Source organism: Octodon degus, unplaced genomic scaffold (assembly GCF_000260255.1).
Source record: "Octodon degus isolate 3935 unplaced genomic scaffold, OctDeg1.0 scaffold00001, whole genome shotgun sequence".
Lineage (NCBI taxonomy): Eukaryota > Metazoa > Chordata > Mammalia > Rodentia > Octodontidae > Octodon > Octodon degus.
In genome coordinates this window covers 1,088,866-1,105,647 of record NW_004524577.1, presented here as the reverse complement: position 1 = coordinate 1,105,647, position 16,782 = coordinate 1,088,866, and the positions used below count along the sequence as shown (strand labels likewise).

Below are 16,782 nucleotides of genomic sequence, written 5' to 3'. Positions count from 1 at the left end.
GGGGGGAGACAGGAGGGGGAGGGGGAAGAAGAGAGAGAGGGGGAGAGGGGGAGGGGGAAGAAGAGAGAGAGGAAAGAAGAGCAAGGCGGTGCCTTTTGCCTTTTGCCTGGGCTTTTTCTGGACCTACTGATTTTTTCATTTATTTATTTAGTCCTTCTTGACTATGACTGTTGAAGGCCCTTGCAGTCTAAAGCTCTCCGATCATGGTGATCCTGCCCTCTCACCGCCGGCTCCCGCCGAGCCGGGCTGGCCCCGGCGCCCTCCCTTGGGCAGGGCAGCTCTCCAGGAAGGTGACGGGGGCTCCCGCTGGTAGCTAGGCCTTTCGCTCCTGCACTTGCCGAGGTCTGTGACTCATCGCTTCCTAAGAACTGGGAGGCTTTTCCCTCCAGGCTGGAGGCAACCCTGTGCACGTGTTCAGACTCCACGCGGCGCAGCCGTGTAACCAGGCCTTTCACGCCTTCCTGAAGGGCTGCTGCGGTGGTTTCTGGCTTCATCCTTCACACCGTAATCCCCAGTCCTTCTGCGGCTCTCCCCTTCTCGGTGCGTCTGCTCAGACTTGGCAGCGCTTTCCTCCGGGTAGCTGCTGCGGCTGGCCCGCCCAAGCAGCGCTGAGCTTGCCCGTGTGCTTTCCGGGCAGGCCCTCCCGACTGTGGTGGACAACATCGCATTACTTGTTGTGCACAATGTTTCACAACACGTGTGCACTGTGGAATGGCCAGCTGACATGCTTCACGGCATGTATGTGTACGGGAGAACACTTGAACCGCACGCAGCATTTCCAAGATTAGAACGCACTGACCGTCACCGCGCTTCCCACAGCAGCGCTCCTGCACCAGGCTTCTCGGGCACCGCGGGGTGCTGACTCGGTCTCGGGGTGGGCGGTGCCGGCCAACGGGGGACAGCCAGGCCGCGCGTGGCCTGCCGCGCTCTCCCCCGCCAGCCTCTCCCGTGCCAGCCAGCGCCCCTGCCCTGGAGCCCGCCGACGCTGGCCTGAACCCCACGCGCACTATGAGCACCAAGAAGCTCGTTCTTCTTTAACTAGTGTAGGTATTGGGGATTTGCTTTCCCCAGCAACAACAACAGTAACTGAGAACCTGGTTGGAAATCTTTGGCTTTCCTTTACCTAGATTTTTCTTTCTCCAAATTTAGAAAGCTTTCTATTACCTTTTTGTTCGCTTTGGAGGCAGCTTTTCTGTGGCGCTCAGACTGGCCTGAGCGGTCTGTGTAGCTCAGGCTAACTCTGAACTTCGGCTCTCCTGCCTCAGCCTCCCAAAGGCTAGATACCGCCACCCAGTCACTCACAGCTTTTACTTTTTAAACTGGGATTTGAGCCCAAGGTCACACCGACGAAACATAAGCACTCTTACCACTGGGGTACCTTCTCAGCCTTTTTTTTTTCTCCATTTTTAAAGAGGCTTGTCTAAACTTACCCAGGCCAGCCTTGAATTTGCAGCCCTTCTGAACAGCTGCTATTACAGGTGCGGAACCACCACACCTGGGCTTGCTGTTCTCTATAGTTTTCTGCCCTCACTGGGGAGCCATCTCGCCTGACACCAGCTGTCTTGTTTGCCTTAATTCCTTCCCTCCCTCCCCTAACTTATTTTTGGGGTGTGTCCTGAGGGGGTGTTTGTAAGTGTCCAGCCACGCAGCCCAGGTTAGCCTTGAACTCAAGGCAACCCTCGTGCCTCAGCCTCCCAAGTGCTGGGATGTCTGGCTCCTTGTTCTCATATAGGGTCTCACTATGCAGCCAGACTGACCCCAGACTCCCAGTTTTTCTGCCTCAGCCTCCCAAGTGCTGGAATTACCAGGTGCATACCACCATGCCTAGCCCCTTATGGGTGTGTTTCATGAAATCCCGTAACTTGAGTACTTGCTTGTCCCATATATTCTATAAGCTCTTCGCTTTTCTTCATGTTTCAAATACTCTTTTAAGATTTTCTGCTTGGTTTCTTGGGGGGGGTGCTTATTGGTGTACTTTTCAGCCTATGAATTTTTATTCAGAAAATTTTTTACTTCAAGTTTCCCTTAACTATAGAAGTTTGCCAAGTTTGATAGTTCATAAACCTCTTTTCTTTGTGGTCAGTTTTAGTGCTTAATTTCATCCTTTTGGAGGTGTCACAGCTTTGTGTTCTTCACCCCTGTGGCTGTGCACTGCTGTCTGCACATGTAAGAAATAAGATCCACTTCCAATTGCTTCAGGCTGACGGAGGGCAGGCCTGTTAGGAGAAACTCTGGACAAACCATCTGGGTTGGCTCACAAGCAGGCTTGCTGCTGCTAGTCAGCAGCGGACCTACCTTGGCCAGGTCAGCAGGCAGACGGGCCTGCGCTGGTCTGCGGAGTTGGCCCTGGATCCACTGCAGGGGACCAGCTGTTTGCATCTGTGGTCACGGGTCTGGAGTCCAAGGGTAAGCTACGGGGTGAGACAGGATTCAAACTTAGGGGCTTGGGGCCGGTGAGACAGCTTAGCAGACTAAAGTGTCTGCTTAGGCAAGCAGAGGGACTGTGGTTCTATCCCTGGCACCACATGCTGTGCCACCCCACCCCCACTGCGGGCTGAGCCAGCCACCAAGTCTGGACGTAGTGCTGTATGCCTGTAATCCCAGCACTGAGGAGGCTTAAAACAGGAGCACTATGAGTCCAAGCTGTATAGTGAGACCTGGTTAACAAGCAAATACATTAAAAAAAAACCTCAGGGACTTACAGATCGAAGCCTGGCTGTGTGGCTGCGGTGTGGAACCAGGCACTCCAGGGGCAGTTTGGAAGCCTGGATCCGGGGTGGCCTGCTCAGTGCTGAAATGTACTGTGACAGGCCTCGCCGGCGGTCTGTTTGGTGCGGGGCTGTAGGGCGTAGTCCCAGAGGAGGCAACGGTAACTCTTCCAACACATGCTGCTTGGAGCCTCAGGTGCTGTCCTGGCACTGACGTGGCCCTGGCGCCCAGGTCTGCAGGGTGGTCCACTCCACTGTGAAGGCCTGACCTTATGGTGGCCTGAACCCCAAGTCTGCGACGGTGCGCGCAGAGCCCGAGATCGGCGCGGTACCTGGGGGTGGGGCTCAGATATGAAGTGTACCAGCAGATGTGGTTTTGGGGTCCAAGGCTCAGTTCCATGCTTATTCCTGTCCCCCCCACCCCAGGATGCCCCCCCTGCTGTCCTGCCTGGGACTGGCGGAGGCCAGCTCGGCCAAGGTGAAACTGAGTTCACTGCCACTTCCATCTGTCTGCACTCCGGGTGTCCTGGGCTCTTGTGAGGTCCCTCTGCGGATGTTGGGGAGAAGGAGTGCTGTGTCCTGTTCTATTATCTTGAGAGCCCAAATTCCTCTTTAAGTTTTTTAAAAAAAACTACTGTTTTCCTGTTGTAACAGGAAAATATAAGTAGGCTTAGCTATTTGAATCCAACGTTTCCATTCATTTCTTTTCCTCTATTCAAGTATTTAAGGCTGCGGTTTCCTCACTGAGCACAAACTCCTGTGAGCTGCTACACGGTGGCACAGGGCACCTGCTGTGCTTTCCACGGACAGGATCTTCCTCTGACAAGAAGGTGGGAACATGGCTACATATAACGGCCAGCAGACTCCAAATCCGTTTTAGTCCTGGCTCATCTTTTCAGGCCCAGCACACTGTCAATCAGAGCCAAGACCATAAGGGACACTATAGTACCCAGTATTTTTGGGCAAATATATCCCAACCAATGGCTTAGTGATTCAGGGCTGAAATATTTGGGACTTCTAGTGGGGCAGGGGGGGGACACAGCAGCCTGCAGCTTAAACCTTCAGTCGGGCTGCACCACAGGCTACGGGAAGCCCATGAGCGGAGCTCACGACTCGCCCCGCAGCTCCGGCTTCTCACACTGCTCAGGGCTGCGCCGTGCGGCACGCTCATGCCGGCGGCTGAGCACACAGAGCGCAGCTAGCCGGCCTTGGCGCTGTCCGCGCTCAGCGCGAGCCCCGTGCACAATGTGCAGCGCTCCCAAGAGCCACGCGCCGAGACTTTCGGGCATGCGACGCCTTCATAGCGCCAGGCCGCCTGCCTGTAACTGCCTGAACATAACAGCACCATGTTGCCAAGTTAGTGTTAGCATTTATTTTAAAAATACACAAAATATAAATTTTGTACATCCGAGTTTGAGAACCTCACTTATTCCTGTTCTATACTTACCTGGTTTGGCTCACGTCTTTACGCAAACCGGTAACAGATGGATTTGCCTGATTTTTTTCCTATGGTTCATGTAAACAGTTGAGACTGCTACACAGAGTAGGCTGCTGCAAGCGGCCACCGAGACCAACGGCAACACAATCCAATTTGGTTGAGTGAATGGCAGGAGTCTAAGCAAACAAGTCATCTAAGACTAAATACTGGCTTTTAGGCATTTTACATATTAGAACCGTTGAGGTTTTATTCGTCTTGTAAACATAACTTTGACTTTGTTGGCATTAAGTTTAAAAAGGAAAATATTAAACCATGATTTTCATCATCCTGCCCACATCAGTATACTCTTTATTATGAGAATGAAACCGATGAGTAATCAAAATACACCAGGAACTGCAAACGGTACTGCAAAGAAGGTCCGGCTGGTCTCTCCGGGAGCGGCTCACGTGAGCTGGCGTCGCACCCGTGGCGGAGGGTCCCCTCGACCCCGGACCGCGCGGGCCACAGGCCCCGGGCTGCGCCGCCCTCCTGCTCTGGGTCTTCTCAAGCCATCAGGTCTCGCGCTCCCGGCGCGCTGCCCCTGCCCGGCTTCAGGCCCGCGGGTCAGCGGTGTGCTGCTGCTGTCAAGACTGAACCGTGCCTTTCAGGTACCACATTCCCCCATAGCTCACACAGCAGTCCTGGAGGTGGAGAAATGCGCGGTGGACAGAGAAGGCAGCTGTCACCTGCGGGAACGCGTCAGGCTGCCAGGGACCAGCTGGGCTACCAGCTGTCCTCCGCCTCAGCGTCCTGGCCCCCGCCACCTTTCCCATAAAAGCCCCCTCAGCTGGCCAAAACAGACGCATCCCACTCATACACACGACCTTGGAGGCTTAACAGGTCAAACTGGAAGGCCTTACAGTACCTCTGGAAGTGCACCACAGTTCAGAAAAGCCTTCCAGGTAACATACTTAACTACTTTCATATATCTGACGTACTATTACTTCTCAAATTTGTCTTCAAAAACGTAATTCTCAAGTCCTGTGACGGCACAAGCTTCACACGTGACTGCAGCAACACTCATGAGAAGCCCCCGAGACTTCCCCAAGGGCAGCCAGGGCCCTAATCCCAGCCTGTCCTCCAAGGGTGAGGAAGGCGACCCTGTAGCCCACTGCCCACTGTTAGCTGCTGGCGTCAGAGTGGCGGAGGGCCCACGGAGGCCTGCTGCCCAGCGCACACGTCCAGCAGAAAGCCAACACTGGAGCCCGCTCCACACGTGGGCGGCCTCCTCCTGGTTCCCACCTCACTTGCAGCTGACACAGAACCGAGCTGCACAGCCTGAGCCGCCGTGCGCGAGGCGGACGTACCTTCAGCACTTTGTCCAAGTCCTGTTTGCTTAGGTCCTCGCCACACTCCTGAGTCAAACGAGACTGGATCATGTTCCGGCGTACTCGGTAATTTTTGGAAAAAATTTCAAACAACACCTGTCGATGCTTTAGTAGCAAAAATATGTTATTATGGGAAATCGTGCCCTAAGAATGAAACCCTCCCAAGTAAGAGAAACCTAGGCCACAGACCTAACCCCACACTGCAGGCTGACCACGTCCCTGCCCAGCACTTGCTGAAGGCGAGCACACTTGGTTAATTTTCCTCCCTCCATGTCCACGTCAAGGTGTGTGCTCGTGAAGGAGCGGGCAGAGGGCCACAGGACGAGCCGCTCGACCGACTCTGGCTTGGCAGAGGCGGTGGACGACGTGGCAGGGAGGAAGCCACAGAGTGCGTGGGAACTTGGGGAGCAGGGAGAGGCGCCCGAACTGGTCCTGAGTGCTGACGACAGTGCCATCCCAGCCGAGACGCAGGGTGGAAAACGCACTGGGCCCCAAATAAAAGTCCCGAGGGTTGAAATCCTCTCAAAGACTGAAAAACTGTCAGTGAGCAAAGACTGGAACTAATGTGTTAAATATGGCATGAATCTAAAAGGCCGAAAAAGATGAGGGAATTATCAAGGCAAAGGGTTTTCTTAGTGTAACCCCACTATTTAAGGTAGTGGGTTCAGGGTAAAGACGAATTTACACTGTAATGCAATACAGTGCTGTATTATGAACAACGTACAACTCGTCAGTTTTCAATAAAGAGAAGGATAGGGGTCAATTTTAAAAGAACATCTCTGTGACAACTACAAAATGCAAAATTAACATATTCAGAGAAAAACACTTGTCCCTTAGAATTCTAGTCCCAAATGACAACATTTGAGGGCAAAAGCCATCTGAAAACACAAACGCATACAGACAACTCCGCTGACCCTTAGAAGCTAAAATCGAGCACAGGAGAAGACTGCAGAAGCTAGCGTGGCAAGGAAAGGCAAGAGGGGAAGCTGAAGCTCCCAGGAAGCCACACTCAGGACAGGGGGCCTGTGTGTGCAGGGCACCACGTGAGTGAAAACGGAGTGGCAGAAAGGGGTGCACTCACGCCGTCTGCTGCGCTCTTTGCGCTACCTCCAACAGTCAGTTCTTTCAACAAACTGACAAGCAGTCTCAAGCTTCCTACACCTCTCCCAGCACCACTGGGACTCACCCCCGACACCCCCACCCCGACACCTCCACACCGCAGGAAGCCCAGCAGGGCTGCCACCCACACCTCCACCAGCAGCACAGGCTGGCTGTGCATTAGCAGGGCGCAGACGCTCAGTGGCTCTCCTTGTAATGAGTGGTCGCGCCTGAGGACAAGGCTGGGCAGGCCTGGGATCACGTCTCTACAGCTCTATAGAGATTGGGGCGGGGCGGACTTAAGAACACACTACCACTGAGCGACATCCAGCTCTTTTTCAAAAAATACAGACAGGCTTGCTAAGTTACTAACGTGCAACCCAAACTCGCGATCCTCCCGCTTGTGCTGGCCACCTGCATACTCGAGCCACTGTGCCTAGTTGTGTTTTTTTTTTAAACTATGCACTTACTACTTTTTGCTTTCTGTTATCAGTGTATTTCAGGGCTAGGAAAGCCAAAGGCCACCTGTTCTGGCCAAAAGTAAACCCGGCTCAGGCTTACTTGAGCCAGGGAGACAGAGCCCCACCCCCACCGCAGCTTGCCCATCAGTAAGTACAAGGGGGGCAGAACTCGCCCTTTCTCAGGTTGGTTGGTACTTCAGCAGCAACCAAACCTTAATTTTTAAAGTCTAGGCAGGGGCTGGTGAGATGGCTCAGTGGTCTAAAGCACCTACTTGGAACAAGCTTGGCAAAGCACAGGGACCGCGGTTCAATCCTCCAGCACCACATGCCAGCCAGCCCCGCCCCCTGGTGGGCTGAGCTGGCCACACACACACACACACACACACACACACACACACACACAAAATAAATGTTAAAATTAAAAAAAAAATTTAAAAATAAATAAATAAATAAAGTCTAGCCAAAGCCTGGTACAGTGGTGCACACCTGTAATCCCAGCACTTGGAAAGCCGAGACAGAAGGGTCATGAGCTCAAAGCCAGCCTGGGCTACAAAGTGAGCGGAAGGCCAGCCTGCACTGCACGCGAGACCAGCTCCAAAAGACAAAACACAAAACACTGCTACTAATAAAGCGTAGGCAGTTCGTGATTTAAGGAAAACCTCCAGGCCTCCAGGTTGACGGCCTGTACCAGCGGGCAGCACGTGTTAGTTCCCACTTCCGTCCCCCGGCCTGTACGCCAGCTGTGACCAGAGACAAAATGATCAGCTGCTCTGACCTAAATATCCAGGGCCTGGAACAGACAGGGAGCTTCCGATTCCTGCTGCCACCAGAGGCCGCTGAGAACAAGCTCTCTGGTCTCTGAGCTCAGCAGGACGCCTCAGCCCCTGGCTGGAGGGAACAGAACCTCTTTCTCTAAGGTCGCTCTGCAGCCTGCGGCGTGAGGCTGTGGTGTCGGCCTGCGGCTGACCTTGAGCACACAGAAAGGGGTCCGGGCAGCGGCGGGCAAAACCTGAGCAGCCTGACGGGACTGTGCTCCAGGGCAAGCGGGCGAAGGCCCCCCGCCCCGCCCCCACCACATGGATGTGGCACAAGGTCATCTCACCTGATCGCTCATGTCTCCAGACTCCCAGAGGACGAACACCTTCTGCTCACTGGGGGAGACAGCAGCCTGTCGGGGAAACTGACCCACAAGCTGTGTGAGCCAACCGCTGGCCACGGGGCCACATCCTCTATCCCACCCCTCTGTGGCAGCAGCACAGTTCTGGGAGGGAGGTGTGCTCCAACCCCAGCTCCTGCCACGCCCTGGCTTTGGAGCCCAACAGGACTTCTGTGACAGGTGGTAATGTGCGCGCCAAGCCTGCGGCTGTCTGGGACAAGGAAAGCTGGGCTCTTCTAGTGCTGCTGGCAGCAGCGGCACCCTGGCTCGGCTCTCCTCTGCACGCAGGGTCCTCCTGCCCAGCAGTGCTAACCCTCAGACGTGGCCCGTGAAGCACCCTTCCCGCCACCCTCAGGGACGCCCAGGGCTCCCTTTCAGTGAGCTCGCACAAGGATCAGGTGTGCGCACTAGGTGTGGCTCGGAGGCCCCGCCTGGCTCCCAAGACAACCATGCTGCCTGCACAGCAGGGTCCACGTGTCACCGCAAAGCGTGGCACGGGTCTGGCACCTGCAGAGGGACGGAGGAGAGGGACCCCGGTACGGTGGGTTCTGCACCTGATGGCACAGCGCAAGTCACACTGTCTACAGGCTTTACGCTGTCTCGCTGGGCCTCGGAAGCCAGGCAGTTCTAGCGCTGTATGCCTATACTAAAGGAGATGCAGACTCAAGAAAGGCTTATTCAGCTGGCCGTGGAGTGCACGCCTGTGACCCAAGCACTCGGGGAGCTGAGGCAGGAGGATCACTGCAAGTCTGAGACCAGCCTGGACTACAATGTGAGTTCAAGGCCAGCCTGAACCACACAGAGATCTTGTCTCAAAAACACACACACAGAGAAAAAGAAAGGAAGGAAGGAAGGAAGGAAGGAAGGAAGGAAGGAAGGAAAGAAGGAAGGAAGGAAGAAAAACAAGCAAAGGGCAGAACTAGGAGTTAAGTTTGCTTGAGATCCCAAACCCACAGCTCTCTGAGGTGCAAAAGAGCCTGCTGTCAGCAGACCCGGCCCCGTGGCAGCCCTTGCAGGTGGCCCACTGACCCTGCTGAGCAAGCAGCACGGATGTTCTTGGAGCTGGGCCGGCATCTGAGCCAAAACTAATGTGATCCTTGTGGGAGCTCACTGAATAGAAGCCCCGGGACATCCCTGAGGAGGGACAGGGAGGGACGCCTCACGAGCCACATCTGAGGGTTAGCACCTCTGGGTGGGGGACCCTGCAACATGGCTGCTGTGTCAGATCACAAAGAGTGCACCACCAAAGGCCACAGTGTCTCGTGGCCACAGCCAAGTCCCAGAGTGGGCAGGCACCTACGAGGGGTCCACACCACTTCCTCATCTTTGCCCAAGTTACCTTCAAACCAGGCGATATCCTAGTCCAGGCTCACACACAGAAAAAAGTAGGCCTAACAAGAACCAGGGGCTCAACCCAGGCCTCAGCAGGAGGGCGAGGCCCGGAGGAGGCAGCCAGCTAGCATGAGATCACAGGGCCTCCTCCTAGTATCTGTTCCTCAAACACACAGCATAGCCCCAGCCTCCACATGCTGCCAGGGGTGGAGGGGCGTGGGGCAGTTCCCGCTGTGGCAATGGCCACGACCCCACCCCAGCCCGCTTGCTGCTTAGGCTGGGAGGACAGAACCATCTGCGCCTCCCTCAGGGGTGCCAGTGTCTCCACCTCCCCTAAGTCACTGATCTTGACCCTGCCCTTCCACGGCCCACTGGCACAAAGGTAGGGTGCACACGGCTCGCTGAGGAGGACATGCAGGTGTGTGAGCAGCTAGCTTCTGCTAGCTCCCCTGCCCAGCTGCAGAAGGGCTAGAGCCACTTCCTCTAATGCTAAGGCTGAGCCGCCTCCAGACAAGGGCCCAGAGCCCCCCAACAGCCACCACAGCAAAGCGAGTCACCCCGAGGATGTCCCTGACTCCATCCATCCCAGCAGGCCCCGCCCTACTTACAGGCACCAGTATCTGCTTGCAACCAGCGGCCAGCACCGTGTCCTGAAGCATGTGGTCCGAGATGCCGCTGAAGAGCACGTGGCCACGGGGCAGGCCGGCCACGTGCTGGTTGAAGAGGCGCTTGAGTTCACTTAGTGTGAGCACAAAATGGCTCTGGAAGGTGGCCTTCACGAAAGCCCGCAGCTCCTGGGCCACAGGGCCACCAGCACACCCTGGGGCCAGGTGCCCGTTGATGCTGTCCCCGCCTGCTGCCCACCCTGCAGGCAGCCCGTTGTTCAGCCGGGTGCCGAGGCCTGCAGCGGGCGAGGTGTCTATGGGCTCCGCTTCGGGCTCGTCCTCCCCCTCCTCACTCAGGGGCTCCTCCTTGATCTGCACCCCAGGCAGCACCATGGCCGCCTGGAGCTGCTCCTTGCGCTGCTGCAGCTCCTGCTCCAGGAAGTCATGGTTCTGCTGAGCGTTGGCCTTGGCTGCCTGGACCCGCTGGTCCCCAGAGACCAGCCCAGCAGGCCCTGTGGGGACAGCATCGTGCAGAAGGGCAAGGCCCTAGCAGACAAGGCCCTGCAGGCGGACGCCGGCTGGGACAGTGGTAGAGGGCCCGGTGCCTGCCCCCCACCCTGCTCAGGGTCTTGGCCACCCTGACGAGGGAAGCAGCAGCCTAAAGCAAACCACGTCACTCACACTGAGCTCACACAGGAGCAGCTCATGCCACGTTACACCAGCGGCTCTGCCCCACACCACAGGCCCCCCAGGCCCAGCCTCTGACTCACTGCAGCAAGGCGGCCTACAGAGCCCAGTGTCTGAGCTGGAGGTGCCCAGCTCCCAGCCCCACGTACCCAATAGTCCATCTGGCTTCTTTGGCACAGTTTCCTTTACAAGATTGTAGACTTTTTCTAATCTGAAAAGAAAAATAAATTCTTTATCCCCATGCCACATCAGTCTCCTACAACACTCAGGCCCTCCTGTCACTTAAGCAGCACAAGCGTGGAGCCCCAGGCCACAGTGGGGTGGAGCCTGGCCCCCTGCATGCCCCGGGTCCCTCATGCTCCTTGGGCCCACCCCCTCCGCTGCCTGGACATGCCAGCTCTGACAGTAGGGCACCCTGCTCATGTACAGTGCGTCACCCTGGAGGCAGGCATGAGGCCCAGCTGGCCAAGTAGCACACTGCTGCCCCCGAGTCGTACTTGGCCTGAATGCCCATCCACAGCAAGTGCTGCCTCTGGACCACATCCGGGTGCTTCTTGATGAACTCCCCGTCGTAAGGCAGGATGAACTCCCAGCCTTTGTTGATCCTCACGAGGGCCATGTGCTCCAGGAACTCCTTCACGTCCTCGGCGCAGAGCTGAGGGGCAGCAGGGTAGGGTGAGGCACAGCCAGCCTCCGGCAGCAGCCCGGGTCACCAGAGACACTACTTACTTTGGTCACCGCTGCCACCTCTTTTCTTACCACCCAGCGACTCTTGGTAAACTTCCACATCTGAAGGAGAAAAAGCAGCAGGTTCACGGTTGCTCCTCAGTCGCTCCTGGGCCTCAGGGAGGGCGGACGGTGGCTCCTGCCCTGGCCCTCACCGTGTGTCACTTCCACTTAGTCTGCTTTCTGCTAGGGCTCTGGTCCTCCAGCCTGGGATAGCCAGAGCCACCACTCCCGAGACCATGGACTCCCCGGGCAGCAGCTTTGCCCCACCCCAGCCTCAGAAGGCCTAGCACACCCAAGGCTCAGGGAGGAACAGTGCGGCAAGGTCCCAAAGGTGGCTGCGGATAGCTGCTGCCCCTGCGGGCGGGAAGGGCGCAGCACCCTACAGCCCCACGCGGCCTTGGCCCCCTCAGCACCTGACGATGCGCACGGACACTGGAACGAACACTTGGTGACCCCAGCCGCAGTCTGACAGTGTGTGCGCGCCTAGCGAGGTGGGGAGCAGGCAGGAGCAGCCAAGGCCAAGGTGCCTGACGCCTAGAGATGAGTGCACAGGCGCTTCCACCGGCCAAGAGAGCGGGTGCACCCAATGTGGACAGAAAAGATGCCAGACTCTCTGGGACAAAGCCTACACAGGAGCACGTCGAGGGCAGCACCCGGGACACAGGACTGACCCAAGCAGGATGCAACGCTGACCCTGGCAGCCCAGGCTGACACTGGCTGGGGCCAGCACAACACAGGAGGAGGGAGGGAGGGAGGGAGGGACGGACGGACGGACGCTGTGCCAGCGCCGCAGGGACGCATGTGGGGCGGCGGAGCAGGCCCCTCGGTGCCAGCCACACTCCCGCGCCCGTGGCTCTCGCCCGGGCAGTGTTACACCACCCAAGTGTTCTCGACAGCCGGGCTGTGGCAAGGGTTTCATTTAGGCAGGCTTCGTAAAAAGAATCACTCGGCCACATGAACCACGCTGCCGCCGCCGCCGCTGCTGCAGAAGGGAGCAGAGGTTCTCACAGCCCAGACCCAGAGAAGAAAGAGGAAGGCCAGCCCAGAGCCCCCACTGCAGCGCGGCCCGGGTCTTCAAAGCCTGTGCCGCCCCCTCCGCCCACAGCCCCCGAGCTGACAGCCCAAGGTACTCACGACAAAGTCTCGGCCCCTACACAGCACCTCGGCAGGGACACCGCTGTGCGGGCTGGACGAGTCCTTGGGGTAGAGGATGTCACTGCCAAAGCAAGAGGGTGGTGGTCAGACCTTGCCGTGTCCTTGGCCCTTGATCTGAGCCAAGCCCAGGCTCCACCCCTCCCCACCACTGGTCCAGCACCTTGTCTACTGCGATAGGAGCCCCAACCCTGCTTGAGGACAGGCTGTCCTTGCTCTGAGCCTCACTGCCCTCCTCAGAGACTGGCTCCGTAAACACCTAGGTGGGGAGCAGCACCTTTCACCACCGTGGGCATCCTTCCTCCTACCCCATGCCCTTCTCCAGCCACCACTCACAAACCAGCAAGTTCCAAGGAAGGGCCATGGGCTCAGACACAAGCGTGAGACTGCCAAGCGGCCAGACCCTGCGGAACCCCGGGCCCATGTGTGGGACGTGCGGCACCAGGAGGAAGCCACACTGGTGCCAGCTCACGGCCTCCACACCCGCCACAGGTGCCCCAGCCCGGCCAGGACAAGGCCTGGGACAAAGAGCAGAGCAGCCCTCAGAGAGAACAGCAAAGTCACCCAAGCCCAGAGCTGGGCCAGTGCCCAGGGCAGAGGTCTCCGCTGCCCGGCTCACCCCCAAGGCCTGTGGCTGGGGACCTGGCTGCCACACACAGCCAGCCACCGCCGAGCAGTGAGCGAGTCGGGAACGCAGTGTGGATCTGCACACACAGGGACAGCACGGGACACGCAGCCGAGGCGTGCTACTCAGTAAAGGTAAGCTCTAGTTTCATGGACCAGGGAGGACCACGCCCCACAGGCTGGTGGCCGCCCTGCTGTGCGACACCTTGGAAGTCTCTGAGCTGGGGACCTCAGGTGTGGACGGGACAGCCTTTCTCATTTTCATCACTCAACGTAACATACACACACGCTGCCACGTAACAGGCAGCAGGTCACTGCCAAGTCACTGCATAGGGGAGAGCGAGGGTAACCCAGGGCGAGAGCCCAGCATGTTTGTCACCGAAAGGGCTCCACCGTGTGTGAGCAACATGAACTTACTTCACCATAAGCTCGGCCAACCTCAAAATGGACTTTCGCCTAAGTTACTTCTTATCTGCAACGGTTCTCCTGTGAGCTATTCACCTTACAGCACAGCACCTACATTACTATCATGCAAGTACACGTGACAGGAAGCTGTGCTGCCCTTGGCAAGGGCAGGAAGGGGTCTGTCAGAGCAGACTGTCCCCGCGTCCCCACACCCCACACCAGCAGCTTGGTGGAGGAGCTGGTGAGTGTAACCGAAGAACTCCAGAAGGGAGGCCACGCTGGGGCACTAAGGAGACACAACTCCAGGACTATGAACCCCCACAGGCCACGGAAACAGGACTCCGCACTTAGGGCAATGCAGCTCAGGAAGGCCTGCCAGGAAAAAATCACCCTCAAGGGAACAGGCGCGGGACTGACAGCGGAAGGGTCAGAATACAACAGAATGTGCGGAGGAAAATAGCCCCCAGCTGTAGTTCTGCACTTCATCAAAACACACCTCCAGGACAAAATGAAGGAGAGCACGAGGTGGGCGGGGCTCACGTGGAAGGCCAGCACTGGGAGGCTGAGGACTGCTCAGAGTGCAAGGCCAGCCTGGGCTACAAGGCGAGTTTGAAGCCAATCTAAGCTACACAGCAAAACCCTCGTCTCAAAGACGGAAAACTTTTCAAATAAACAAAAACCAAGGAACTCTGTCACCACAGATTCGCACTAAAGGGAATACTAGAGTATTTTCAGACAGATGAAAATTATAGCCAATACACACTCAGGTGGTACAAGGAGGGGCAGCAAAACAGAAAGGGGATTTCGGGCGGCTACCGCGATGCCTGCAGGGGTCCGGATACGGAGAACACGCACGTGCGGCACAGGAGTTGGGGCGGGACAAGGCGGCCACAATTACGAGGAAGGTGCGCTGAGTCAGGGGTGCAGGCAGAACATTCCAAAAAACGTCACCAGAAAATAACTTCCGCATTAGTTGGGAAAAACAGATAAAAAAGAATCAAGCAGAAAAGGTCAAAATGTAACGCAGGCCGGACAAACTGCAAGTCCTCCAGAAGGCCAGAGCTTACAACCCGGCAAGCGCAAATCCGGGAGCCAGCTGGCTCCTCCCGCCCTGAGCCCAGCCAGCCTACCTCTTCACCACCCAGTTTCCTTGGACCAACATCGCCACCTTCTGGATGCCTCGCAGAACAGCCACGGAGTCCACGGAGGGTCCCAGGAGGCTCATCAGGTTGGCAAAGGGCATGACCTTCACTGAGGGAGGGGGAGAGCAGGGCTCACACAGCCAACCCAAACACAGCACTAGCAGTATCCGCCAAACAGCAGCATGGGCATTCACTGCCTGCCAGCCAGTGCCACCCACGTGCCCAGGCCTGTGCCTGTGAAGCACCCAACCAAGAAGACTGGGAGAACCTTCCAGGATGCTGCCACCTCAGGCCAGCTCATTGTGGCCACCTGACCAGGGAGCTGCACAGCCAGGGCTCAGCCTATCCAGTGCCACCCGTGACCCCCAAGCAGGGCAGGGCCTGTGGGGAGAAGGCCAGGCCTGGGACTACAGCACCTTCAAGGAGTCCCTCTCTCTGCTCAAGCCCCAAGACCACCTGTGGGCACCTCGGAGAAGCCAGGAGCCTGCGCTCGACCCAGCCTGTGGCTGAGCTGCCACTCACCTGCCACAGGCCCTTCCACACCAGTCCACTGTGCAGGGCCAGTGAGGGCACCAAGAAACAGCACCGCCCAGGATGGCACCTTATTATGAGCTGGGTATGGGGCACTCCGGGAGGCCAAGGCAGAAGGACTGCAAATTTAAGGCCAGCTAGGCAACTGCAAATTTAAGGTCAGACTGCCTCAAAAAAATAAAAGGGTTGGGCTACAGCACGATGTGTAGGCCCTGGGCTCAAGCCTCAGTACTACAGAAGTGCTCTGTTACAAAAATGACCCAACGTGTATACATATGCAAAGCCCTTCCAAAGCCTCACCTCTAAATCCTCCTTTATTCCCCAGGAGTAATCGTAACATTTGAAAAAATATCTAGCTAGCTAGCTAGCTAATTTGGTACAGGATCTTGCTACACAGCCTGGACTCATAGTGATCCTCCTGTCTCAGCCTCCCTAGTGCTGGGATTACAGGTGTGCACCACCGTGCCCAGTTTTGGTGGCTGGCACATGCCCCAGGGTTCTGGGGCAGCATGACATGCAGTTCCAGGGATTGAAGCCGGGTCCTTGCACTCGCCAGGTAGGCACTTAGACCGCCAAGCTATCTCCCCAGCCCATAACTCTTTTGTAATAGACAAATGAGACAGCACTCAGAAAGCCAACAGCCTGCCTGGCTCCCACTGCAGAGAAGCGGCAGAGCATCCACTGCGGTGCCACAGTGCATGTGCCCCTGCAAAGCTACAGCCTCTGGGAGCAGGGCCTGCTGGCCTTGACCTGGGTCCCCGACTGCCTCCATCTCCAGGAGCTGGTGGGGCCAGGGGCACCGGGCAGGGCGGGGCACCCACCATTCCTCATCAGGATCCTGATTTGCTCAGCCAACGGTAGCGTGCGCAGCTGGGCCATGGACAGCACGTTGCTGGGGGCCACAGGTCTGTCTCTGTTGAGAGCAAAGGTGAGGGCTTGGAGGCTGGTGGGGGCTGGGGGGCGGGGCGGCTGCCCAGCCCCTACTCACCTCTCCTCTTCCTGGCTGGGCGGCATGAGCATCAGGAGGTACTCGCTGTGGGGCGGGCAGGGGGTGGGTGCGTCTGAGCAACTGGGTCCCATGGCCAGGCCCAGCCCCACGCTTCCCCGCAGGTCACTGGCAGCCCCGCTTTCCTGGGCACCTTCAGGGTCCCACTGATGGTCCCCACACAGGACTCACCTGGGCGACTTGACAAGCTCCGTGTTCTCCACCGCACTTGAGCCCTGGTACAACAGATACTGGCGCTCATGCTCCGAGCGGCTGTCCTGTTGGGGGGGAAGGGCTCAGCCGCCATCCAGCCCCACTGCTTCAGCGCCCCACTCCCCGCACCCTGCCTGCTTCCAAGGCCC

General features: G+C 57.4%; 1 protein-coding gene across 4 annotated transcripts in view; it reads right to left on the bottom strand.

The window, feature by feature from the left end:
• Positions 1-4,064: 4,064 nt before the first annotated feature.
• Polr3e (RNA polymerase III subunit E) overlaps positions 4,065-16,782 on the bottom strand; it is a 26,648-nt gene continuing 13,930 nt past the window's right edge. For 3 of the 4 annotated variants that reach the window (XM_023713619.1, XM_023713672.1, XM_023713775.1), the window contains 12 exons: positions 16,613-16,698; positions 16,424-16,468; positions 16,257-16,348; positions 14,893-15,013; positions 12,716-12,797; positions 11,582-11,641; positions 11,350-11,507; positions 11,002-11,063; positions 10,169-10,677; positions 8,175-8,252; positions 5,493-5,618; positions 4,065-4,871 (listed from right to left, as the gene is read on the bottom strand). In XM_023713619.1, the coding sequence (XP_023569387.1) occupies positions 4,770-4,871; positions 5,493-5,618; positions 8,175-8,252; positions 10,169-10,677; positions 11,002-11,063; positions 11,350-11,507; positions 11,582-11,641; positions 12,716-12,797; positions 14,893-15,013; positions 16,257-16,348; positions 16,424-16,468; positions 16,613-16,698 (1,521 nt within the window). In that variant the 3' untranslated portion in view covers positions 4,065-4,769. The remainder of the gene's footprint in view (positions 4,872-5,492; positions 5,619-8,174; positions 8,253-10,168; positions 10,678-11,001; positions 11,064-11,349; positions 11,508-11,581; positions 11,642-12,715; positions 12,798-14,892; positions 15,014-16,256; positions 16,349-16,423; positions 16,469-16,612; positions 16,699-16,782) is intronic. The other variant, XM_004622877.2, reaches the window with a different exon arrangement.